This window comes from Durio zibethinus, chromosome 7, assembly GCF_047325235.1.
Source record: "Durio zibethinus cultivar Kanyao isolate XHJ-2024 chromosome 7, ASM4732523v1, whole genome shotgun sequence".
NCBI classification, from domain to species: domain Eukaryota; kingdom Viridiplantae; phylum Streptophyta; class Magnoliopsida; order Malvales; family Malvaceae; genus Durio; species Durio zibethinus.
The window spans coordinates 21,210,609-21,237,735 of record NC_143168.1 but is presented as its reverse complement, the minus strand read 5'-3'; the positions used below and the strand labels follow the sequence as shown (position 1 = coordinate 21,237,735).

The window sequence follows — 27,127 nt, the reverse complement described above, 5'->3', positions numbered from 1 at the left end:
TGTGGAAACAAACTTTAGGATGTATGCATACTCGTCATTTAAGTTACACTGTGAAAATTTATGTATATTTTCAAGGTTTGAGATGGTGAATCCTTGATTGTTTTCCCTTAGGATAACTTTTGAATATCATTTCAAGAGTGATTCCAAGGAAAATGGAAATCTCCCAGTGTGAAAGATGTCCCTTAAATACCATAATAAAAAGTATTCCGAATTGATTTGATGCAATTAGAAGTCTATAAAAGATTATAAAAGTGTAGGAATAGATTTTAAGTAAATGATGGAGTTGTTTGTGCTTGATTCAAAACATGGCTGATTAATGTGTTTCTTTTCTGATTCAAGTTCTCCACTTCTTTATCTATTTATGCCCAAAAGCTCTTCGTGTTACTTATAATCTACTGATTGCCATTTATAACCTACCACTTTATGCATAAAGAAAAACTTAATGCATGCTGATTAATTTCCACTGCTGTGTACTAGTGCTTTCCTCAGTCAAGAAAGTAATTGATGTTCCAAATACAAATCTTTGATTAATGTTTTAATGTTTTTATTTATTGTCTTTGAACAGTAAAAAACGAACATAACAATTCTATTTAGTTGACTGGTGTTTGGTTGAACGATACCCAACTTATTATCATTAGGCAAGGCTCTTTCAAGAAAAGGTAAACGCCCTTCCCTTGTTTGATTTTTATGGTAAAGTTGCTTGATGTCATTCTAACTTTTTTGGTAGGCTTGTCTTAGGTACTAATTGGATAGTGATTCATCAAGCTCTACCATATAACAATCATCTTTAAGTTAAGACATAAAGTAATTTCTTTTCTTTAGGTTTCCTTTAAACTTTGGATTTGAGGAGCCTTTTGTGCCATTGCTGAACAATTTTGTGAAGTAGACGAATAATTGCTCATACGATTCTTTAGATAGTATTAGTTAATCATTTAAAAGTACTAAACGGATAATTGAAAAGCCCTGCCGTACATAAATGAATGACGTGGTTAGCTTTGATGTTTTCAATTTAATACACGACTTCGGAGAAATATACTTTTTTTTTTTTTGTACATAAGAGATCAAGATCTAATCGTGGGTTTTTTTTTTTTTTTTGTTTTTCACGTTTCAATTGTGTGTTTCTTTGTTTCTACCTTTCAATCACTTGCTGTTGATTGTGTTGTTTGGTATTGCGTCTGTGTGTTGCTTAATTGTGGTTTCTTGTATTCTTTCTTGCGTATTGGTTATTTCGACTTTGTCTACTGGTTCTATTGTCTCTGGGTTGTGATAAGAGATTGGGGCCGATTCTGGGTTCTTATTGGTTGTGTATGGTATATAACCACCATACTAGCTTTTCTAGCCCACGATGCCCAAATTTTTTTTATTATATATTTTTTATAATATGAAATTTATTTTTTTTTATAATTTGAAAAGAGTGAGTTTTGAAATAAATTTTATTTAATTTAAATCGATAATATATATCAAATTTAAAAAAAAATAGTAAATGATTTTAAATTTTAAAGAATAAAAAACAAAAAAAATATATGAAGAAATTTATTAAGATAAAAATATCTTTTTGAGATTTTAAAAGCTTGAAAATTTTATTTGGTGATTTAATTTTGAATTTGATTCTTCACTTTTATCAAATATAAAATATTATCTTTTCAGATTCTTTAATTTGTGACTTCTAAAATTAAATCAACCCTTGATTTAAAGCATAATAGAGATTTAGATAACTAATAATTATTTTAAATGAATTTATTTAATTGATAAATAGTATAAAAATAAGAATTGTCTTATGCGTCAAATAAATAGATTATCTACCTAAGCATCCAAGTAAACAAATTTTATCAGGAAATTATATATCTTTTAATATAATATGATATATATGAATGCCCTTTGTCTTGTGGTTATCTTTTTCTTTTCTTTTTGTTTTTGTTTTTGAAAAGTTAAAATAACAAAAATTTCTATGAATATTTTATCACTTTATTTAATGAAGTTTCGATATCTTTATTGTATTAAAATATTTTTTTAGTATTTAATTTTTATCTAAATAAAATTTTAATATAAATTAATTTTTCATTTGAAGTAAAATTTTATTTGAGTGCAAATAAAAAATAAAAAATTATTTAAATACAAATTATAAGAACTTACTTAAGAAAAGTAAACATATTCTTAAACAAATTTAAACATATTCCAGAAGAATTGAGATTTAAAACTAAAAGTTTTACCAAATTTTATGTGAATTAAGAAAATAGTTTTTCAAACTTCATATTCTTATATGATTATTTAGATAATAAATTATATGATTTATTTTCAAGAAAAAAATGCTTTTTGTTTACTTAAATTTTAATATAATTATTTTAACAATATCAAATCTTCAAAAATGCATTTTATAACATTATTGCTGATTAAAATTCACTGCATGTTCCACCTTTCTAACAGCCGAACACAAGTGGATTACGTACTGAAATTATAGACGCAAATAGTTGGAGTATTAGTAGAGTGCCTAGTCAGCTACGTGAAGTAAATGCAAAAGCCTTTGAACCAAATGCGATTCCAATTGGTCTCTATGGCTGTTTTCATTATACGGCACACTCGCAGGCAATGGAAGTTGTCAAAAGGAATTGCTTCTGAAGGCATATTGAGAAAACCAAGCTTGATCCACGCGTATTTGTAATGGCCATGAAATCAATCACAAAACGAGTTAACAAATGCTATAAAGATCACCAAACTTGCATCGACTCTGATATTTTTGCCGAAAGACTGGTCCATGGTGGATGCTTTATTGTTCAGCTAATCCTGGGGAAGTACCCACAAGAGGATTTTTGCTAATTGGGACGTATTCAAACTGACATTCGATATGATTTGTTACTGTTCGAAAACCAGCTTCCTTTCTTTGTGCTCTTTGAGCTGTACATGAAAGAGGCGCAAGGACCAGAGATGTGGTCTGAAAAGTACTGTCCCACTGACACGAAAGATATCAAGCGTCTCCCGGACCATCACGTTGCGAATGTAAGGTTCAGTGTTGGACTGCACATTCAATTTGGGGATTTTAAGCTCTTTCCCTTCAAATTCTATATCTAGCCAGTCTGCACAGCTTTATGCTCAACCAGCGTCATGCAACATTGTCGCACTGTACACTGTTTCAATTTTTCCTTTTGGGGCCATGGATGGATCCGAATTTGAGGCGTAATTTTTGACCAGATGGCATCTTAACAAACCAGTGAAGTGTAGGAATTCTGTATGGTCGAACCTTTTATCCCATGGAATATCAAAGTAGAGGCCAGAATGATAAAGAAAGGGAAAAGCAGAGGCAGGGGCAGCACAAGAATCAAATTTGTCTTCACGAGGGAAGTGAAAGTATAACTTATACAGTTCTTCAAGCACAAACAAGGGGATCTGTTTTTCAAGTAAGAGCAAGTCCCTCCGAAGACCAGTTGACCACGTTCCTTTTAATAAGAACTCTTTAATTCCCAACTCTTTTGCATTTTCCTTCTCATAGTTCCTCAATAAGAGCTCCACGATAAAGAGTGCATCATAAAATTTCATCACTGCAATGTCATCACCAATGATGGATGATGCTTCATAACAGTTGAGAATTGCTTTGTCCTTGTCTCCAACGAAGTTCCAAAAATCTTCCAATGTCGTAGTCGAAGTCCTTTCACAAAATTTCTTTTGATAGCTCAATTTATACTTTGCCATTTTAGCCAAAATTGTTTTTCTGTAATGAAGAGGGCCTATTGAAATTAATTGAGGAGTATAGGCTTTTTCATTTCCTAGACGAATGTTCTTGGGGGCCTCTTAGAAAAACCCTTCCTCGGACCCAGGCTCCAAATCATCATCATCATCTTCCAAGTCATCGTTTGCTGGATCTTTCTTTTTCCCAAATGATGGAGCGTCGATAGCGCGTATGAATCCGACCTCGGTGGCATTTGTTCGATCTCATTTTCATGTAAAACAAAAGTCAAACTGACTAGTTAGAAACGGAATCAAATCCAGAATATTCTCATTTTCTCTCCTAGGCCTAGTTGCTCTGATATGAGTTCTTGTTTGTAATATTTGGTTCTTGGCCAGCATTCGAACAACCACAAAAATTATGGTATTACTACTTAATACTTAGAATCTTAAGGGCATTGTAAATTTCGATCAAAAGATAAAAGGTGCTACTGTATATATGATTGTCCAATGAACCATCATCCTGGTAGGTAGCTAAAAGCACGTTTTCCATAAAAATCACCAATATAGTTTGTAAAGATAGGATTAATTTTTTAACCAAAAAATTATTGTCTATATATAAACAAGTATAATGTGTGTATATATATATATATATATATATATATATATATATATATATACACAAGTATAGGTGTTCTTCCTTTTCAGTCGAAGAGAAATCTTTGAATCTCGACGTTTATCAAGTGACTAGGAACGGAACATTTTACATGAGACAAAATAAATCATGCTTTTCCTGCATTAAATACTAATAGTGCTAAATAAATAAAAGCTCAAATTATACTATTGGCTCTTGTAATTACGTGAAGAGGAGGATTTAATGCTATAAACTTATTTTTACAAATTAAATCCCTCGACTTTTATAAATTGTAAAATCCAATCCAATCACTAGCAGGATTTCTAATTTATGATAGGGACATGACCGTTGAAAATGTAATTGATGTTGAGTTTAATAATGTGACTTGTTTATGGAATTTTGCAAATATTTTTAATTGCATGATATTTATGTGAATTTTTTTAATCACAAAACATGATCAATAATTTTTAAATAAGATTTTAGCTAAAAAAGAATTTGTAAAACTTGGTTTATAATGTCTACCAAATATACGATTATTTAAATGGTTTGGTAAGAAATAAAAAATTAAAACTCATTTTTTAAAAAATAGAGGAGACAACCAATACTTCAAAATGAAAATCTTCATTATTAATTTAATTGAATGCAACTTATATTTAACTATAGAACTTAGAGTAAATTACCTTTTTTTTATAATTTAACTTTTCAAAATTTTTGTTTTATTCATCTAACTTTGAAAAATAATGTTTTGGTCATCTATGACATGAATATACCATTCGAACAAAGTACAATGACATGGAATAAATCCTAATCTAATTATTTTTTAATGGATGCGTGATCAAAATAATAACATTATAAATGTTAATGATTAAAAACAAATTAAAAAATTTGAAAATTAAATCTATCAATGATAATCCAATAAAAATATATACTTTCTTGAAAAACTTCAGTCCACATTATTGTAAAAAACAATTATTAAAACCATTAACATGCAACTAAACATTCAATCACATAAACACATATTTATCTTTCTATTATCACATAAAGTAGTGTAATAGATAAATAGATATATAAGTCTCAATTGGTGTTTAAAATTTTTTTTATAAATATATATTATTTAGGTAAAAAAATCATCACTTTTGAAATAAAATATCATATCCAAGGAATAAATTTTTTTTTTAATTTTTAACAATTGAATTCAAAAGCTAAAACCATGATATTCAAATGTCACAAATAAATATTCTCACAAAGCAAAATTTCTCACAAAACATGTAATCTTTCTGAGCATTCTACTGTCAACCTCAAGGCATTTGATTGTCCTGAACAAAATTTTAAACAATGCGAAAGATGCAATTGACTGCCAGTTATTCTTGCTAGTTTCATTTCAAAGTCTATTTCTATATTTTTAAACTTTATTTATTTAACACAAATGCAAATTATATGTATTTTTATCGATTACTTTATAAAAAACACTAAATAAACACCTTTAAAAAAATGTATTTTGGTAATATATTCAATATCTAGCCATATCTACGACCGTGCACCATCATATTTGGGTATGCGAAGACTATCACTGCACCCGAACCCTCAGCCAAAAATCCCAACCCCTTTGACCACTCATCATCAACTCCAAATCCCAACACCTGGTCATTCAGATCATCGCTTCCATAGGTACTATCAATCTAAGGGAAAATTCAGCCAACACTCACAACACAAAAAACCTACAAAAAAGAAAAAAGAAACAACAAAAAAGAGAAGGGTTTTCGAGTTTGAGGCAATTTTCAGGTTCCGAAAAATTTTAGGAAAGTTTTATTCAGGCATTGAGAGAGGAGGAATTGAGGAAGAAACAAAGCTTAGAAAAGCCACAGTTGACGGCATCGGAGGTAGCGACAGAAATGGTGGAGTTTATTTTTCAAAGTTTCAGACAAAATCATTACGACAGTTAATAAAAAATAATATAGATAATTCTTAAAATATTTAGAACATAATATAAATAAAAGCAATTATATACTATTTTCTATTCATTTTATTCTATTACATTTTATGTATTTCTGCATATAAAAATATAAACATAGTTTATGTGCAACCTAGTGTATATTTTTAGTATGTCCTTTATACATTATAAATTTAGTAACTTTCTTATCACCATACCATGACCATGTTATCGTAGCAATATTAACTCGATTTTGGATGTTGTTGCCTTAATTTTAATTCCCCCCACCCCGCTTCCTAACTCAAAATTCTGGATCCCCAACAAATAAACGATACATAAAATATAAATTTAAGTGTGAAAGATACTTACATATACAACATATTTGAAATTGAGATTATTTTACAATTTTTGTCATGTAAAGATGATACATTAAATATGAATTTAAGTATGAAAGATATTTACAAATGCATTCTTGTGTGGTCATTGGCCTTTATATGACATTACTTGAAGTTTATTATTTTATCAATTCTTGTCAATGCATAGATAACACATTAAACATAAATTTAAGTGAGGACATTTCCTACATATATGACATTTGCATGATATGACATTCTTATTAATTAATGCATATGATTCATGCATCAACCATACATTAAATATGAATCTTAAATAAGACATTAACATTTAATACAAAATTGTACAGAAATTTGGGTGGTTGTGTGTCCTATGTTCATCCTGTTTGAAAATAGTGTTTTGATTGACCTGTCACTTGTGCGATGGGACGAAGCCGTATATCAGGTTAAGAAGTGCCAAACAATGAAGTAAATGAGAAAAGGAGTTGAGACTAGCAATGGTAACGGATGAAGATTTTTATTCGCTTCGATTTTAATTTAATTTTTTATTTCAATTCAATTTGATAAAAAATATTTTTTTATGCTCAATTCGATTTAATTTGTATATATATATAATTATAATTGATTCGATCTAAATTAATTTAATAATTTTAATTTAATATAATATTTATAAAATATCATTTTACATCTTAATTATACAAAAATATAACATTTTTATTAAATTCATATCTTAAATTAAAGTAAAAATTAATAATTTTATTAATATAATACATATATATAAATATAAAATTAAATAACTAATAAAATATATATCAATTCAGATCGAAACTGATTTACCTAAAACTCAATTTTGACCCAACCTAGACTTACAATAAAAATCTGATCCGATATGAAATCCAATTTTTTTTAAAAATCAACTTTATAAACTCTAATCGAATTGAAACTCAACAAATTCGGATATATTTGACATCTTTAATAAAAATTATTGTTAGATGAACCAAATTTCTATAATATAATGAGGTAAAAAAAAAAGTTTTGGGGGGCCATGGCCCTTACCTGGGCCTTATTTTCCTCTTCTTGCTCGATTATAGTTGCCAAAGTTATAAATGAAGCTAAACATTGGATTGTACTATGTTTTATTTGCCTTTTGCTAACTGGTTTCTTAAATGTGAAAATATTGATTGAAAGTAGTTAGTAGATTTGTTAAAGGATTGGGCTTGTTTGATTTGTTCAATTTTATTCCAACACAATTATGTATAAGAATTTTTAAGTTTTAGTTTAATCCAATTCAATTTGAATTATTATTTAATTAATTTTAGTATATTAATATAGTTATTAAATATGTTAATTTAAAAGATTTAAATATTAATTTATTTTTAAAATATATTTTAAAATATTAAAAAATATTTTTATATATATTTTAATATTTCAATATTTTAAAAAAATTTTAGGCTTCCCAAGCCAAGCCAAACCTTGGACAGGGATTTTGAAATATCATTTGAACTTTACTAACCTCACTTACAAAATCCGAATACTTTATTTAGTCTGGATTAAATAATTTCGCAAATATAAAAAGGTTGAGAGGGACAATGGAGTCTTTGACAGCCGGCCTATTAGGGATAAAACTATGTGCACTTATTTGGATGTAGTGTTTTGGGTTGGCATGGTCCCGTTATAGCTAAAGCTACAAACGAAGAAAATTTTTGGGTTCTTACAATGTTTCATTTGCTTTTTGGTAGTTAGTTTTTTAAATGTGAAAAAATTGACTGAAAGCAGCAAATAGTTTTTGGATTGGCATTCACTGCTCTAACCAAGTCAATGCCATATTTTGATGTGAAAAGGACATAAAGTTTGCATATCTTATCTGAAATACAGCAGAGGCATTGAATTATGAGTAATGATATCCTACTTCATCGATCTCGTATTTCTTAGTCTCATTCTTACGCTCTTACTCGCATTCCAAATCAAGTTCTGATTAAAGTTTTGCCTTTTTTTTGCCTTTAAAAAAAAAATGAATTCAAATTACTTTCCATATGTTAGTTGAACAAGGAACAAATTAAAAAACATATGACACCATAAGGAGTACCTTAGAAAACAGACAGACAAAAAAAAAATCTAATTCACAGGCCCCGACATTAATTTATCCTCGAGCAATCAGAAAATGAATAATATTTAGAGAATAGAGAAAATGAGTCAATTAAAATTTCAATATTTCAAATATATTAATCAAAACTTTAGCAAAGTTCTTTAAATAAATTTTGGATAAAAATGTTAGAACTTAAATGTAAAAGTTGAACACTTTCCTACTGGCTTAAAACTCATTTAAGTTTTTAAACAAAGTTATAAACCAAAATTTAAGTGCTAATAATTTTTTTTGCATTTTTATTTTACTATTCAACCATTCATAAAATTATAAAAAAATTATATTATTTCATATTCATATTTTTAATTGATTTAATTTTTTATTAATTTTATTTTTAATTAAAATAAAATTAATGAAAAATTGTCTCAAGGGTTAAATTGATTTTTAAAATTATAACCACATCAAAGTAAAGTAAATCAACCTAGAGTCTTGTTTTCAAGTCAAGTTTTTTAAAATTGAACAATCTAATTAATATCGTTCGTGGGAGAATATTAAAATTTTTCATAAGTAAGCTACTATTAATTAGTAATTTTAATAATTTAATAAAACTAGCTCATGAATATACTCTTAATATGAGACGAGCATAAGAGCCTAATTAATTGAATGTGATCACTTAAGTATGAGCTTTGCATATCTTACTGGAATAGTGTGGTTTGGCAATTATGTAGGCCTTTGGTCCAGTAAACTTTTGATGGGGAAGTTGATAGGGTTATTTAATTAATTAGACTAAGGTCCCCTCTTCACTTTTATAAGATACAATAACTGCCCATTAAATGTTATCGATAAGAGAAGAGTGAATACAAAGAACTAGCCACTCTATAAATTGTTTTGCTTAACGAATTCACAACAACTACTCAAATAAATATGTCAAATCTCTTTAATTAAAATATGATGTTCTAATTTTCACACAATGATTTTGGATTAGTGCTTATACTAACTGAATTGTTATTATCAATGTTTTTTTTATACATTATTATTGATATTTTTGTTTTTATTTCTATGGATAAAATTAGTTTTACATCCTTATGATTTTGGTTGTATACATTACAATCTAAATAATGATTTTTTTTTTATGAAATGGACGTAACATTTCATTTTTGAAAATTTCCACTTGATTTTCTGAAGTTTAGGGAGAATTTTGGAAGAGGACTTTGCAAGTGGTACTTGTTTTAATAGTTCAATCGTAGTACTTGTATTGATTTTTTTTTTCTTGATACCAAAATGAGATATCGGCAAGTGAGCAAGAAAAAAATTGAAGTGGAGAAATTGAAAACAACAATAGATTTTCTTAATTATTCAAATTGAGTTTTAATTTTGCATAATCTTAATTTTCAAAGTTTTAAAACAAGATAATTTTCGTATTTTTATTAAAAAAAATCATTACCTTGATCCATAATAAATTTTTTGAAAATAAAGTTTTATGAAATTTAATTTTCTTTCTCTTGATCCTTTTATTTTCTTCACCTATTTGCTTGATATAAAGAACCCAACAATGTATAGATAAAGACAGGAGTAATAAAATTTCATATGTGGGACTAAAAAATTCAAAACAAATTCTCAACAAAATGTAACACATAAGCGCAAGAACTTTGTGTTGTACCAAAAACACAGTAATCACATAGACTAATAGGACCAAAAATGGATCACACCCCTCTCTCAATGGAACTTGATAAACTAAAACTGTAAAACATATGTTTCTATTAAAAATAATTATAATCTAGGAATCGATTATAAAATAAAAAAGCGATATGATATATCGAATCTCTAAAGCTAATTTATGTTCTATTCCTCGTTCACTAATTCTATATCAAGGAAAAGTGAAGTCCTTATTCTATTCCATCTCTTGAATTGAGGCAGGATGGAATAGGGGATTTCCTAGTATGATAAGTTAACTCATATCTCATGCAAACAATAATGTTCAAAGAGACTTTCCTTAACTGAAAATATCTGAAAAATAACGCTTTTGGGTAACGCCATGGTCGCGATTTATAGGTGAGAATCAGATGCATTTTCATATAATTCGAAATTTTATTTTATTAATTCATATAATTAAAAATAATATTTAATAGTTTTAAATTTTAATACTTGTAAACACCGTCCAATATGCTACCTCATTTATAAAGTTTATATAAATAAATATATATAGAAAAAAAATATGAAGTAACTTCCAAGAGGTTTATTCGTAAGAGTTCATATAGGCTTAAGTGAAGCAATGGGCTGGATTGCTTGTTACGTAAAAACACCTAATTAGATTTGGAACATGCCTGGAGTAGAGATTAAAGTCTAAACTCGGCCCAAACCGTTTTTAAATATTAATTTATTAATAAAATTTTATTTTTATTTAATTTTAATTATAAAATAGATTTTTAAAAATTAAATATTAAAATAAAATAGACAATTAACTTTTTTTAAAATGCAACACTAACAGAATTTATGTCTCAATTCTTAATCATATTCTTTGAATAAAAACCCATAAAATGAATAAGACACAGCAATTTTTCAAACTAAAATGTTACTCTCTTAATCAAAAAAATCTTGACCGCTATTACTAACAATTCTTCACAGTTGAACTGATCTTAAATAAAATTTTAGAAATGTCAATCGAATCCACGAGTACCTCTGGTCTTGCGTATAGGAGCCCACGTTGCTCCAAAAAAATTGGGGTGCTTGGCTAAAAAACAATTAACCTAACCAGGAATGTCACGACTCATTTGTTACTCGCTCACAAGGGAGAAGCTCCTAAGGCTTGTTCTCACGTGTGCGTGTGTGTGTGTCTGAAATAATTTTTTTAATCAATTTACGTGATTAGCTTAATGTTTTCAGTTTAATACACAAAAAAAAAAAATGGAAGCTTTTTCTCTCTCGGTTTTTACATATTTTGGTAATGTATAATATCATTTTTGAAATTACTTTAGTGATTTAATGATTACATATTATAATGATTCATTAATGTAATCTTATTACTAATAATGACATTTGGTGTAATAATAAAAATCATCAATTATGTTAAATCACTATCTTTTGTATTACATAAAAAATGTTCGAATATAAAATACTTAAAAAATAACTTTAGAAAAAAGCAAGTAATAATTTTTAATTTATAAATAGCAATTGATCATTCTATAGCTAATTAATATTGATGAAAATAATTACCTAAAAACATTTATTCAAAGACATAAAAGTCTATTGTAAAATCAAAATCACTTTGGTTGACATGAAATTGAACTAGTTAATTTAACTCTTTGCCTATTTTATAGCCAATAATTTGGAAGTCCACTTATAAAAGACAAATTTTGAAAGAAAGTAGGTGTTCATTCTTGCTATTATCACTGCAAATCAATTATAAAAAATTGAAGATTGCTATTGCAAATCAATATTCATTCTCAATAGCTCAAATAGTAAACAATATGAAGAATTAAACTACTGCGAAGCGTAATATTAATATGTACTAATGAGACTTAAAACTAAAAGTATCAAGTTTATTGTACCGTTCATAAATTTTAACATGTACGAGACAAAGAACAACTTTTCAAACTAAATGATTATTCTCTTAATACAAAAAATCTTGATCGATATTTATCAACAATTATCACAGTTGGCTTTATCTTAAATAAAATTTTAGAAATGCCATTCACATTCGGCCTAATCCAATCTAACCGAATCCACGAATACCTCTAAATCTAGCGCATAGAAGCCCAAGTGACTCCAAACAAAATTAGGGTGCTTGGCTAAAACGCAATTAACCTAACTAGGCCTGTCATGACTCATTTGTTGCTCGCTTGCAAGGGAGAAGCTCCTGACTCCTGAGGCTTGTTCACATGTGTGTGTCTAAAATAAAATTTTTTTAATCAATTTACGTCATTAGCTTGACGTTTTCTGTTTAATACACAACAGAAAATGGAAGCTTTTTCTCATTTCCTTTTTACATATTATGATATCATTTTTAAATCTCTTTAAATGGTTTATTATATATTATAATGAAATCACCCAAATAATCTTATCACTAATAATCTTAATTAAATTATCATATTTAGTGAAATAATAAAAATCATCGTTGATGTTAAATCATTATATTTAGTATTACCTAAATTTGTGTACAAAAGCAATAAATGAACAATAATTTTTCAAAAAGCAAGCAATAATTCTTAATTTTTATTAAATGAACAATTTATAAATAGCAATCAATCATTCTATAGCTAACATTGATGAAAATAATTACCTAATAACATTTATATAAAGTCATAAAAATGTATTTTAAACTCAAAATTACTTAGGTTGACATGAAATTGAACTAGTTAAACTCTTTACCTATTTTATAGCCAATAATTTGGAGGTCCACTTATAAAAGACAAATTTTAAAGAAAGTAGGGGTTCATTCTTGCTATTATCACTACAAATCAATCATAAAAAATTGAAAATTGCTTTTGTGAGATGGTAAAACTTTTTTATCTTTTGAAATAAGAACTAAATTATTTAGTGATCTTGTCACATGAGATAATAAGATCATTGTCATATAAAATTCTTAAATTCTTAATCAAATATGGTGATTTAATTAATACAGATACAATCATCATGGTTCTTACATCAAGCACCATACCAAAACTTACCTCTATATGCTTTTTTTTGTCTCATATGTAAGGTGACATGAATAATTAAATTTATACGAAGAAAGATTGTAATTTTCTTTTAATTTATTATTATTAATGATTACCAGCATAGTCGATATAATAATTAGAGCCATTGTTTTCATTTGATTTTAATTTAAGAGAATCAAGTAAATAATCTATCTATCTATCACCCTTTATAAAAGGGAAGTTATTTACAAGTGGCGTGGTGGTGACATGTGTTCACAAAGGATATAAAGAGAATTTGATAAGTATTTAAGGGTAATATTGGTATTTTATGAGAAATATTGAGAGTTAGATTTTGGTACTTTTTGTGGATTTTTGATGATTTCCTTTTGACCTTGAGTTTTGGCTCATTACTATTTTTTTTCTTATTTCCAATATAATTTTATACTCTATATTTTTTTTGTTTATTTAATGTGTTAATTTAAAATTTTCATTAATTTAATTTATTTCTTTATTATGCTTATTTAATTGATTTATTTGTAATTTTTATATTAATCTTTTATTAATTAAATTTTAATTTAAGACCATTATATTAATAGATTGTTTTGCCAATTTCATTTGTAAGTTGTAACATTTTTGTTAAAATTCAAATTCAATAATAATTATAATTATTACATGTAATCGATATTCATTCTTAATAGCTCAAATATTAAAAAAAATCAAAAAATTAAACTACTGCGAAGCAAGATCTTAAAATGAGATTCAAAACAAAAGGTGTTTCATTAATTAAATAAAAATTAATTCTCTTTCATAGCATGAGCAAATTTATTGTAATTATTTAAAGGATAATATTTGCACATTCCACATGTACATCTTATCCTTATTTTAGGCATGATAAAAAATCATGGTTAGAGTGGACATAAAAATGTGTCAAATGTGCACATAATATTTTATTATTTAAATTTCTCTTCTTTTTTTTTTTTTCCTAATTAACAAAGTATCTCACGCACCTTTGAACACAGGATATTACAAGTGAATTAGGTTATATTATTCATGAACCTAAAACGAAAAGTTTAGTGGTGGATCTCCGTCAACATTGTGAGAGATCCTCGGACGCAAATGCCTGTAGTATTTATAAAGTGCCGCATCGACTACGTCAAGTAAATGAAAAAGCCTAAGAACCCAATGTGATTTCAATCGGTCCCTATCACCATGGTAAGGAACACTTGAAGGCGAGGGAAGTTATCAGAAGGAGTTGGTTCGGTAGGATGATTCAAGATAGCAAGCTTGAGCCCGAAAATTTTGTACAGGCCATGAAATCAATAGAAAAGCAAATTCGTGAATGCTACGAAGAACCTTTAGATCACATTGATTCTGACACATTTGTGAAAATGATGATCCTTGATGGATACTTTATTGTTCAGCTCTTTGACTTTCAAGATAATGATAATGATCGCAGTGAGAATCCTTTCAACCTGAACGGGTTTCTAACTGAGGTATATTATGATTTGTTGCTACTCGAAAATCAGCTTCCTTTCTTTGTGCTTTCCGAGTTGTATGGCATGATCAACAAGTCAAATGGTGAATGAGATAATAAGTTTACTAAATTGGCTCTTTCCGGCCTTTCAAAGGTGATACCAGGACCAGAAATATGTCCTGATGAAAAGTGTCTCATTTCCGCGAAAGATACCCAGCATCTACTGGGCTTAGTACATGATAGTTGGCTTCCTTCACCTCAAGGAATAAAGCAACACAAGGATTTTAGAGCAAAAGCGGCACCAACAGACCGATGCTTATGGAAATACATATGCTGTGCAACGGAGCTGAAAGAGGCAGGAATCCGTTTCTCGAAAAAAAATGAGAAAGATCTACATAGCTTGTTCGATATAGAATTTGAAAATGCGAAACTGAAGATTTCAACCTTAAGCATTTATGATAGTACAGAGAGTATCTTGTGTAATTTCTTTGCCTACGAACAATTGATCCCAAGTTCTAAACCAACTTACGTTTTTGATTATGTGGTGTTCATGGATAACCTCATCAACACAGGCGAGGATGTGCAATTACTCTGTAGGTGTGTAGTCATTGATAGTCATTTAGGGGATGATGAAGCAGTTGCCCAATTGTTTAACAAACTTTTCGACTGCGTTTACTTGTCCAATGACAACTACTATGCGGAGATATTTGTTAAGGTGGATGAGTATCGCCAGAGAAAATGGAACAAATGGGAGGCAACATTGAGAAAATAGGACAAATGGAAGGCAATATTGAAGAGAGATTATTTTGAATCACCCTCGTCGATCATTTCATTTCTTGCTGCGGTTGTCTTGCTCCTACTTACCGCGTTACAAGCTTTTATTTTCGGTTATTTCGTATGTTCATCATTAAGTCTAAGTTTTCCTAAGTTTCCATGGTTGATCGGCGGCAAGGGAAGTACTAATGAGTTATTACATATAAGAAAATAAATACTCGACTGCTGCGAACAGCCATGTACGTGTATTAATGAGATTGTTGTTTGTACGTGTATTAATTAATTGTGCAATTTTTTCGATGGATTTATGTTTATTCTCTGGGTTTCCTAGCAATAGAATTTGTTTAACTTGTGTTGCCAAAAATCATATGTTTTAATTACAGCGCCTTTTGCCGCCATGATTACTCTGATATATTCTGGATTGATATTCAATTCGCTTTTATCTTCCAACCCAAATCTTATTGCTATCAATCATCGTCTTCATAGGTTTTTCCCTTGAAACTGTGAGCATTGACTTTAACCAAATTTATTATGTTTTTGAACAATTCAAGTTACATTGGGAATTTTCTTCTAATTGTACACATTTCTCAATATGGTAAGATTTTTATTAAGCCGCAAAAGATACTTGGGCTTTATCCAATAATTCTGGACTAGGCACATTTTAAAGTTGTTGAAGACTTAGTCACTTATATTATTTTAGTATTAATTTCATACACTAATTATAATTATAACTTTTTTATGCTTACAAATTCATAAATAAATTAAACCTTGGCAAGTTTGAAGAGTTTTTTCTTGTGCTCTTTAATCTTATTTCCCCTACTAGAGTAATTTTAAATTTATTTCTCAAAATAAGATATTTTGTACACATATAATCCACATCATTGTAAATAAATGACAAGTCTTACCAGCAAAAAAAAAATAATCTTAAAAAATTCACAATTAAAAGACATAAAAACAAAACTCCTTTAATTTTTATTGTGCCTATTTACTTAGTCGATAAAGCCAACTCTCAAAGTCATCATGCCAATGTCCGATTGCTACATCATCATAAGAGAGGATCGATTAAATGCCATCACGCACATGCTTAGGATCATTAAATGTAATTTGTAGTCATCCATATGACTTTTTCTTGAGCTCCACGTAAGCTCACCATCAACTGTTAGCTGACCTGGTCATATCACTAACTTTCCCTACTTGCACTATTACTTTCCCTAGTACGTAAAACTAAGGGTAAGACCATCTAGTATTCCTTCTCCTTAAAGCTTTCCCTACTTGCACTATTACTTTCCTTCTTTAGCCCTCAAGATACTTTCTAATTTGAGCACTAGAGCGCATCCCAGAGAACTAATTCTGGCACCATTTGACTGTATTTTTTGGTTGTAGGTATAGGTTCCCTTACCTTCAACCTCCAACCAGCTCTATCCAACTAAGATACCCAAAAATACCATTAGCAACCAATGTTAAATTTGAACTACCAGTAAAAATAAATGTCAAGTTGTTGTAGATACTTAATTGTATTCGGAGCTATTTAATCATGATCAATGGTAGTTTAGGTTCGGGTATATCAATTTTAATCAATTGGAGGGTTTTGTTTTCATGTTAAAAATAGAGTTTGTTTTTTTAATTAATTGAGGCCCAATTTAGTTGGTTTTGTGCCCACAACGTGGACTATTAAAGACCTAGAACATGGCCTATTATGTAACCTAATTACAAACCAGACATGGCCCAATTTAAAAACCCAAAGATGTGGTCCATGTGGCTCAATTAAAGGTCTAGCTTAATTCACAGTCCATTCTAAAGCTCATTTAAAAAGCCTAAACAAAAACCATGATTTTGTTGATGGACCACAGCACAAGCCCAAAATAGCTCAAATAACAGTCCAAAACCATTCCCATTTAAAGCCCATGAGGTTGCCCATTTAAAAACTCAAGATATGAGCCCAAAACGATCTCAAAAAATTGAGCCCATATGATGGTCCAAGGCCGAATTGTCAAGTCCAACATGGCCCAAATGACAATGCCCAAACTTGGCTTAAAGCAAAACCCAAAACAGGGAACATAATACAAACAAAGAAGAAAAGGTTAAAGCCCGTATGCTTTTCTCTCCTTGGAAGTTCAAGTGGATGCATGGAAAGGAAGTGGAGTCAGCCATAAAACAAAAAAAAAAAAAAAAAAAACAATACCGACCTAAAATCAAAAGGTTTCTTTTAAACAAAGGAAAGCAAGAAAGCCCAACTCCACCTTGCCATTTTCACGTGACCCATGCATAGAGGAGACAGCCAAGCAAGACAGGAGCTGATGGCACCTGCAGCAGACAAAATCATAGAATTAGTGGTCAGCCAAATCAATTGTAGGGTAGTGGAAGGGAGAAGAAGAAGACGAACGGTAAGGCTTGAAGGGAAAGGCTGTGTGCATTATAATAGGCGAGCTCTCAGGAGAGCAAAGAGGGAGGAGAGACTAGAAGGAAAAAAAGCACTAAGAAAAAAAAAACAAAAAAAGAAAAGAAAAAGAGATAAGAAAGAAAGGTCCAGGAGCTTGGCCGAAAATAGAGGAAAGCAAGAAAAAAAAAGGTCTGGGAGTCGAATAAGGGTTTTTAGCAGCAAAAAAAAAAAGAGAGAACAATGGTTTTTTAGTAGTCTGGTACAGGTGTTTTAGTCGGTTTAAAAAAATAAAAATAAAAAAAAAAAAGAAGAAAGGAAAGCTTGGCCAAAAGAAAAAAAGCCATCTCCTTTGGGGAAACTGAGAAAAAGATAACTACTTTCGATATTTTCTTGGGTATTTTTTGCATGCATGTGATGGTTATCATGCCTTCCATTTAAGGTTTAAGACACAGAGTAGCTACCATGACTTTTCATATAAGGTTTAAGGTAGGAAAAAGGGTTGGATGTCTTTCTATATAGGGTTTGTCTGCTCACTGTGTAGGAGAAAGGGTTAAAAGTGTCAACTTTGTCCTCTCAAAGTTTATAAAATAGTTTACAAATAAGGTTATATGGTAGAGGTCTCTATTTCCATCTTTGCTATGTATCAGAGCTTCAAACTCTCTTCTGGATTACCCTACATGAGTGCTGTATAAAAAAATGATTTTTTTTTTACTTAAAAAATAGAAAGTTTTCTGGTTATAAGGAACGAACAAGGGTTTCAAGGGGTTTTAAGCTTAAAAGGCTCTTTTTTTTCTTCAGTATTATAGTTTTGATACTCTTTATGGTCTATAGGGTTTAGGTATTCATTGTGGGGCGTGTTTCCTAAACTATTGCAATAAAAAAAAGTTTTTTAAAAGAAATGTTGATGCCTTTTCAAAACCTAGGAGAAGAAGGAGCTTAAACAAAAAGAAAGAATAATGGTTTCCCAGTAAGTTTAGGTTCTGTCTTCATGTTCTTATCCATGGGAGTTCCAAACTCAGTTTTGGAGTTTTTATGTGTTGTTTTTATAGAGAAATGAACCTTTTTTTTTTTTTTTACAAAAACCTGGAGACACTCAAAGCATGGGAAAAGAGAAACAATAAAAGATTAGGGTCCAAAAACTGGTTTTAGATGGAGGCTTTTTGGTCTGCTTTAGTTCACAGCATATGGAGGCTTAAAGCTCCTTGCTTTTGGTCTGTATCTATTTGATATGTGATGAAAGGAAGCTCCTTTCTCTTTTGAAACCGAAACCATTTAAAGGTGTAAGAAGAAAGGAGCCATTGGAGTTACAAAGGCTATTTTTTTTTTTCTGAATAAGTTTTATTCTTGGCTGTAATAGAGGTTTTAATACATTATTTTTGCTTGTATTTTCTCAGTTTCATGTTAGAAAGGAACTTTTTTTCAGTAAACTAGAGCATTTTACATGTAGGGGAAGTGAGGTGATTGAGGTAGCTTTAAAACTCCAAATATGGTTCCAAGAATGATAGGTTCTGTTTTGGTGGACCGTTTAAAGCTTCATTATCCATTTTTTTCTTTTCTATAAGAGTGCTGTGTAGAAGCTAGAGCTTCACTTTTCCTTCATGCTAAATGGTGGATGATCCGTCTCTCTTTCTTTCTTGTTGACCATGAGGGCTCGTCACTTCTTGGCTTATGGCTCATCTTCTCTGATTTTATCTGGTATATACCGTCTAGGGGCTGTTGTATAAGCATGCTTCTTTTTTTTTTTTTTTTTATGTTTTCTAGCCTAAATTGGAAAAGAGATGGTAGCAAAAGTAGAAATTAGGAAGGGTTTCTTAGTGAGTATAGGTGGGGACGGTAGTGGCTTACTTAGGATATCTTAAAATTATCCATGGTTGCCATTTTGTCTTTCTACAAGTGTGCTATTGCTGTTGCGACGGCTTCGAGTTTCACTTTTTCTTCAATGTATGCTGGTTTGATAATCTAGTCTCCTTTTTTACGTTCGCGAAGGTTCTAAATCTCATGGTTTGTTGTTTATGTCCTCTGGTTTGTCATAGGTCTTTTGTTTTTTTAGAAATAAAAATAAATAAATAAATAGAAAAAATGTTTAAATCTCATTAGATTTTGGGTGTTTTAAATCTCTATTTGTGTCACAAAAGTAAGATTTTTTTTTTATAAAAAAGGATATAATAATATTAATAAAAAAGGAAAAAACAAGGGAAAAAGAATGGAAATTGCTTTGGAAAAAATGATCTTTGACATCTAGTCTAGATGAAGGGAATTTAAATAATGTTTTGAAGAATTAATTTTTTTAAATTCTGCTTAAATATTGAGAAATTAAAAAAAAAATCTTTACAAAATAAATAAGAATAAATAAAAAAATATTAGAATTTCTTTTGTCCTTAATTTTATTTTAGACAGAAGATGATAATAAAAAACCAAGATGTATAAGATAGATTAATTTGGTCATTTCAATCTTTTGGTTTGTATTTACATTATTTATTTGTCACTTGTTGCATTAAAAATATAATTTTTAAGGAAAAAGGGAATTATGAAAATCAAATTTATTTTGAAAATCCACTTAAATGTTAATGGTAATTGGGAAAGTTTGAGTTATCAATTTCTATTTTTCTCAAAAAAAAAAAAAATCTGAACCCTAAATCAAAACCAAATAAAAAACACAAGGCTTTGCAATAACAAAGAACTGCAACATAATTCGCTTACAATAACGCAAGATAATCTCAGACCTTAAAGACCAGACATATCATACGGACAGATCAAATAATCTTAAACACCACAACAAATCGGTAAATTCGACCTTGCTTTTTTTTTGTTTTGTTTTTTTGGCAATGTGCTACTATATTTCCTTGTATAAATAATCATAAACGGAACACAGATAAATATATTTATTATGTTAATCATATTTTCATTTTTGAAGGAATATTATGTTAATTATCTTAAGAATAATAATTATCTCAAGAAAGCTCTTATTTCTATTTTCCTTTTAAGAATTAGGTCAATTATGTGCAATTTATTTATAGAAATAATTAATAGTGAGTTTTCGTTATGTATCTAATTTCCTTAAGAAATTGGGTCAAATTCTAAAGATATGCCCTGATTTTTCTCTCTTTTGAGCATCAACACTCTTTTCAAATAAGGTTCCATAAACTACTATAAATACAGGGTTGAAAGCAGCCACTACCAACAGCTTGGACATTCCTTTGGAGAATAATTCTCAAGCCTGGCTTTGGATTTGGAGTTTATTCTTTCTAGCTAGCTAGCATGGGTAACTAACAATCTCTCTTTTAGCATCGATTATCTTCAAGATTTATATGTATATATTATGATAATTTATAGTTGATTAAATTCTTGATTGGCATGGCATTGTCGATTGTAGCTTTAGCTGGCAGCATCCATGCATGAAAATTTTTTTGTTTTCATGAAAATATACGTACTATAATTTACTTTATGATTGGCATGACATTGTCGATTATTATAGGCTTTTCTTTCTTTCTTCCTTTTGTTTTTGTTTATAATTTCTTCTCTTATATACGCTCATTCTCAATTTTTTGAAAACAGAGAGACTGACAGTGGTGTTGACGACTTTCACATTGGTGGTTCTGCTTCTTTTTATATTAGCTCTGTGTATGTCATGGCGTGAAGAAGACCAAAAAAGGAGGAAAACCACAAGCACACAAACAAACACATAAGGAGCAAAATCAGCTGCTGAACCATAGGATTTGGACGAAACAGACTAAGAAAAAAGATAGCGAATATTTTTATTCTAGTTTTATGATAGACACAATCCTTTATTCGATTAGACAGCAATAGCTGAATTTGTTGCATGCATTGGTTTGCAATGCTATGCACTGCAATATTTTCCTTGCTTATGCAGTACCCGTCCCAAAATTTTATTATCTTTTTTAATTATATTACAAAGTATTATTTAAGAGTTTTATTTTGGTTTATTATTTGATAACTTTACAAAAGGGATTAAATTGAACAAGTTTATTTATTTGATAATATTTAAAGGGCGACTACATTGCACAAAGTAATTTTAAAGAGGTCAAGGTGCGATTACCCAAAGTTACTCTAATATATATACATATTATTCTCTAACCCTAAATAAAAAAAAGGGAATTGCAGGCAAGAGGGGCTCTGAAATTTTGGGATTTAAGAGTTAAATGTTTGCACTTTAAGGGTTAGTAATATGTACACATCTTTGTTGGATTTGAATTATTTGTATTTTGGAGAATTGATGTTTTGTAAAGTGTTAATTTGGAGAAATGAGGTTTTAATTTTCGCAAATTATAATTTTGAGGACTTTTTTGAGATTTTGGTTTTTGGTTTAATGAGATATTTATAATTTTACAAAATTATGAGATTCATCTTATAAGTTCATAACTCTCTTATATCTTAAGTTTTTTTTATTTAAAGTGTTACAATATAAAAATCATAAATTAAGAGATATATAATAAAATCGCAAATGCTATCATGATCATGACTTGAAATATTAATTAGATCTCCTTCAATTATCACCTCATTATTAATTGGGAAAAGGGATACATATGTATGGTTTTATTTGCATCATGAATCTTCTCAAAACCAAGGTCTTATCTCTATTTAGTAATGATACAAACATAAAATTATTATTATTATTATTATTATTATTATTATTATTATTACTACCAATACGTTCTAAGAGGCTTTCAATATTTTCCTTTCTAAAATTTGGTCTAATAATTATCTATATATTTTAAAAAAGGAATTGGCCAAATCTATACAATAAATGTCTAATTGTGTACTTCTCAAGAATGATAATATTATGTAATATTAATATAGCTATGTAGTCAAACGTACTATTAGAGATTGTGATATTGTAATTAAAATAATATCTAAGAATATGATATAATTACAATATCATATCAACATATTGTAATCTTAGATATTGTTTTAATTACAATATCATAATCATCTATTTATATTTGACTATATAATTACATTAATATTACAACATTATGTTAGCAACCCTAATGTATGTACTTTTTTTTTTAAGCCCTAGCTAGGTAGATTCCATATACTACTATATATAGAGGGTTAGACGTATGCCCTATGAAGAATTCTCAAAGTTTGGAATAGTTTGGCTTTCAAATTGAGAGCCCAAGGGTATTTTTTTATTTGTACCTTAACTCGTTCTGTTACACTTTGATCTTCAATTGTGAACACAGGCATCAAGGAGTATTCATGGATAATCCTGGGACTTGTCGGCGTGGTAACGTTGTGCATTATTGTATTGTGTGTCAAGTGCTCAGCGAAAGCACAAAAAGAACAAGATGCGAAAGAACAAGAAGAGCGAGGTGCTGAGTCATAGGATTTGGATGAATTAATAGAACTTCAAGGAAGCAAAGAGGTTAAAGTAGCAGTATTTATGCATGAATTCGTTATAGTGCCATTTGTTTACGTTTTTATCCCTGTCACTGACAACCACAAAAACTACAATCAAGATTCAGTATGTCTAACCTCTATACAAGATGGATGTAATAAGAATAAAAACTTCAACCCAATTTTACTCTCTTCTAAGATTGTAATCAAGTCAAATCGAATCGATATAATAAAAATTTGAACTCGATTCGAAATTCGTTATTCAAAATTCGATTCGAACTCAATTGAGTTTTAAATTTTAAACTCGATGTTGACTCAAAATAAAAATTAAGTTATTCAAATTCATTTGATTAGACTCGTTTATCAAATAATAAAACTAACTCAATTCCTATGTTCAATTGCAAACTTGATTATTTGTATTTGAATTCATATATATATATATATATATATATATATATGAGTAAAATGATAATTTTTTAATTAAAATAATAAAAAATATATTAAAATATAAAAATTTGATTAAACTTATAAACTACTTAAAACAAATATTATAAAATTTAAATTCAACTCACTCAATAAATGAAGCTACTTGAATTCGACAATGACCAAACCTTGCGAGCAATGATTTATCATTTACTCTCGTACTCTCCTCGGTCAACCGCAAAGTTGTGATGAAGATTCATTATTTCTAACTAATTTTATATATCAATGCTTGCGCTGAGAACTATTAGAAGAAAAGGAGTTCTATTTATTTACTTGAGAAAAAAATTTGATGGATTGTCTTCTATATATTATTATCACGTCTCGCCCCTTGCTACATGCTTTTAATATTATTTTTGTTAACATATTGTATTAACAGATTGGATTAAAATAAAACATGCATAAAAAATTATTTGTAATTTATAAACTTATATTATACATATTATGTTCAAATAAGTACTATAGATCAGTTAGGGATGCTATTTTACTGTAGGGTTTCCTCATAATACTTCTTAGATTTTTATGAACAAAGAGAATGTTGAAACATAATACTTCTTAGTTGAAACATAGACATACATATTGCTAAACCATTGCTTCAGTTGGGTCAATTTTCATCTGTTGCTCAATGGTTTTTTTCATTTTTCCTCCTCTTTTATGGAAGGTCGAGGTCCAATGTTGAGTTTCAGACGTTTAACCTTGTTATTTTGAGCACTACACCTCAATAAAATGTATTCCTTTAAGTTTTAAGATTCAACAATTTTATATGAAAATTTAAGATCAACGCTTTTTTTTTTTTTTTGCTGATTTACCTGTTTTTGAGTTAAAGAGCTAGTGGAATGTCAGGATCAACTATGATTCTCGATTTAACATAGCTGGTTGACTTTAAGACAACAGACATCAGTTATACACAAAGCCCAGGACAATACGTTGAATGATATGTTAATGGCCATTACTTTATATCACGGGTTTAGAAAAAAAAATGGAACCAATTAAAGAGGAACAAAAAGGCAAGTCAATAAAACATAAAATTCAAACCAGATTAAACTGTCACTTCAATAGATATGCACACTGGTGAAGAATTGAAAAAAGGCATAAACAAGAAAACTGAGATCATAAATCGACCTGCCTTGCTAGCCGAATCCCATTCAGCCACCTTCACCACCAGAGCCCCCCTACAAACCTCAACATGGATTCAAATTGGTCACCAACTATAACCTTATATTCCGATCCTTTACAACATCTTGTACCCGAAAATCCTTCAGAACAAAACCCGTCTACCCCGAAAACACCACCAACCCCATCACACCATTTTCATCTACTCAGAACCCTCATTTTCAAGACTCTCTGCAAACAACCCACACAACAAAAATCCATGCCCTGAACAGCTAAACCCATTCGGCCTCCACTTTCCCTAGCCACCACCAAATCCCAACACCATTTTCATCAGCAACCTCAAAACAGGCCACCAACAAAAAAAAAAAAAACAAAAAAAAATACCCTAGACCCATCCCAACAGAAACCAAACACCAAAAAAAAAGAAAAAAGAACAACATTTTCCTCGCGGAGGAAACTGCATTAACAAAAAAAAAAAAAAAACCACAAAATATTTGCATAATAAAATAAGGAGAGTTTTCATTTTTTTAATTTTATTTTAGGAGATTCTAGGGAGATTTGGGAGTTGGTTTTTGGCGAGGAGAAAAGTTTCGGTTTAGGGAAAGACATAGTCTGGGATGGTAGCTGTCGAAGTAACGGAGGGTGGAGATTTTTTGGTTCACCCGTGGCTGTTTAGCTTAAATTTGGGAATTTTGAGGGGTTTTTCAAGAAATCTAGGTAGGAAAAAGGAAAAAGGAAAAAGAAGGAGGAGAGGGACTTTTTGGTGTTTTTGGGGAATTTTTCGGTGACGTTAACCGACGGTGAAGGGCGGCGTGGGCCAGACAGCACGGCGATGCGACACTAGATTTTGGGCTATGGCAGAAGGCTTTGGGTGTTTTTTCGGTTGTCTAATTTATTTATTTTTTTTTTTTTAAGAAAGAGGGGTTAAAATGAAGTAGGAAAAAAAACGAATTTTTATAGTTAAAAAATAAAAAGTAAAAACAATGTTTATTTTGGAGATTATGAGACCCCCTCTTGACCTGACCCGACCCGACGATTCATGTACCTAACCCGTAACTCGTGTCAGTAACTACATCAAACTAATCCAGACCGCCACTAAAGAATCGGTCTAAACCGAAAGGAATTGATCCAAGCCAAATAAAACCGTCCTGAATCACGTTAAACTGACTTAGATTGCCTGCAGATTGTTGACCGGCGTGACAGGTTGATTTTTTGTAAAATTTTTTTATTTTTATTGTTTTTTATTTTTAAATTATTTAAGTTATTTATTAATGTATATTTATATTTAAAATACCTGAATAAATGTATTTTTCCAGAAATAGGAAAATCAGTATTTAAAAAATTAGTAAATTAAAAAAAATGTGTATGAAAAATATAAATAATGTAAATAATAATAAATATAATAAAATAAATATAAAAATAAATAAGTAAAAATAATAAATAATAAAATAATAATAATAACCATGAAAATCTCCTAGGATGGAATATTAAAAAAGTTTGAGAAGTAATTTTTTAAAATCTCTAAGTGAATATACTTTTCTAAATATACTATCAAAGTAATGGAGTATTTAGAAAAATATTCAATATAAAAGATTTTTTATAAATTTATTTTTCTAAAAAATATATAACTTAATGATGATAAAAGAAAAAAATGATGAAAAGGAAAAATTACTCTTTTTAGTAATAAGATTAATCTAATGATACATGAATATTACTTGTGATGATTAATCATTTGTGTTTTCAAATAATAATAAGAATAATAAATAATAAATAAAGTTAAAATAAAATAACAATAACAATAAATAAGAGAAGAAACAAAATGAAATTTTAAAAAAAATGAGATTCTAAAGAAGTTCGAATAGAGATTTCTAACAAATCTCTATGTAAGAAATATTTTTTTTAAAATATCGTCAAAATATTAGGATATTTAAAAAAAATTTCAATAAAAAGATTTTTGTTTTTACTTTATTTCCTTAAAAAAATTAATAATAATGATAATGAAACAATTAGATAATTAAAATAAAATAAGTAATGATGAAGATATAACATAAAAATAAATAAGATGATTAAAAATTTTTGCACGCATATCATACTTCAACTGCATCTCATGCCATAATCTCGAAAGTAATGCAAATTTTCAATAATAGGATTTTAGAGGAGTTCGAGTAGTGATTATCAAGAAATTTCTAGATAAGAAATTTTTTTTAAAATTATTGTAAAAGTATTTGGATATTTAGGACAATTTTTAATAAAAAAA

The 27,127-nt window shown here is 29.1% G+C and overlaps 1 protein-coding gene, 1 long non-coding RNA gene and 1 pseudogene across 2 annotated transcripts; 2 read left to right on the top strand and 1 right to left on the bottom strand.

Annotated features, from left to right (window-relative positions):
* Positions 1-2,850: 2,850 nt before the first annotated feature.
* LOC149518129 (uncharacterized) lies at positions 2,851-6,448 on the bottom strand (annotated as a pseudogene).
* An 8,108-nt stretch (positions 6,449-14,556) lies between these two features.
* LOC149518128 (UPF0481 protein At3g47200-like) lies at positions 14,557-15,537 on the top strand. The gene is made up of 2 exons (XM_089763425.1): positions 14,557-14,784; positions 14,920-15,537. The coding sequence occupies exons 1-2, from the start codon at positions 14,557-14,559 to the stop codon at positions 15,535-15,537; spliced, it is 846 nt and encodes a 281-aa protein (XP_089619551.1).
* A 5,327-nt stretch (positions 15,538-20,864) lies between these two features.
* LOC149518127 (uncharacterized) lies at positions 20,865-21,835 on the top strand. The gene is made up of 2 exons (XR_016343815.1): positions 20,865-21,181; positions 21,475-21,835. It is a non-coding gene; the product is annotated as an uncharacterized LOC149518127 (long non-coding RNA).
* The last annotated feature ends 5,292 nt before the right edge of the window (positions 21,836-27,127 follow it).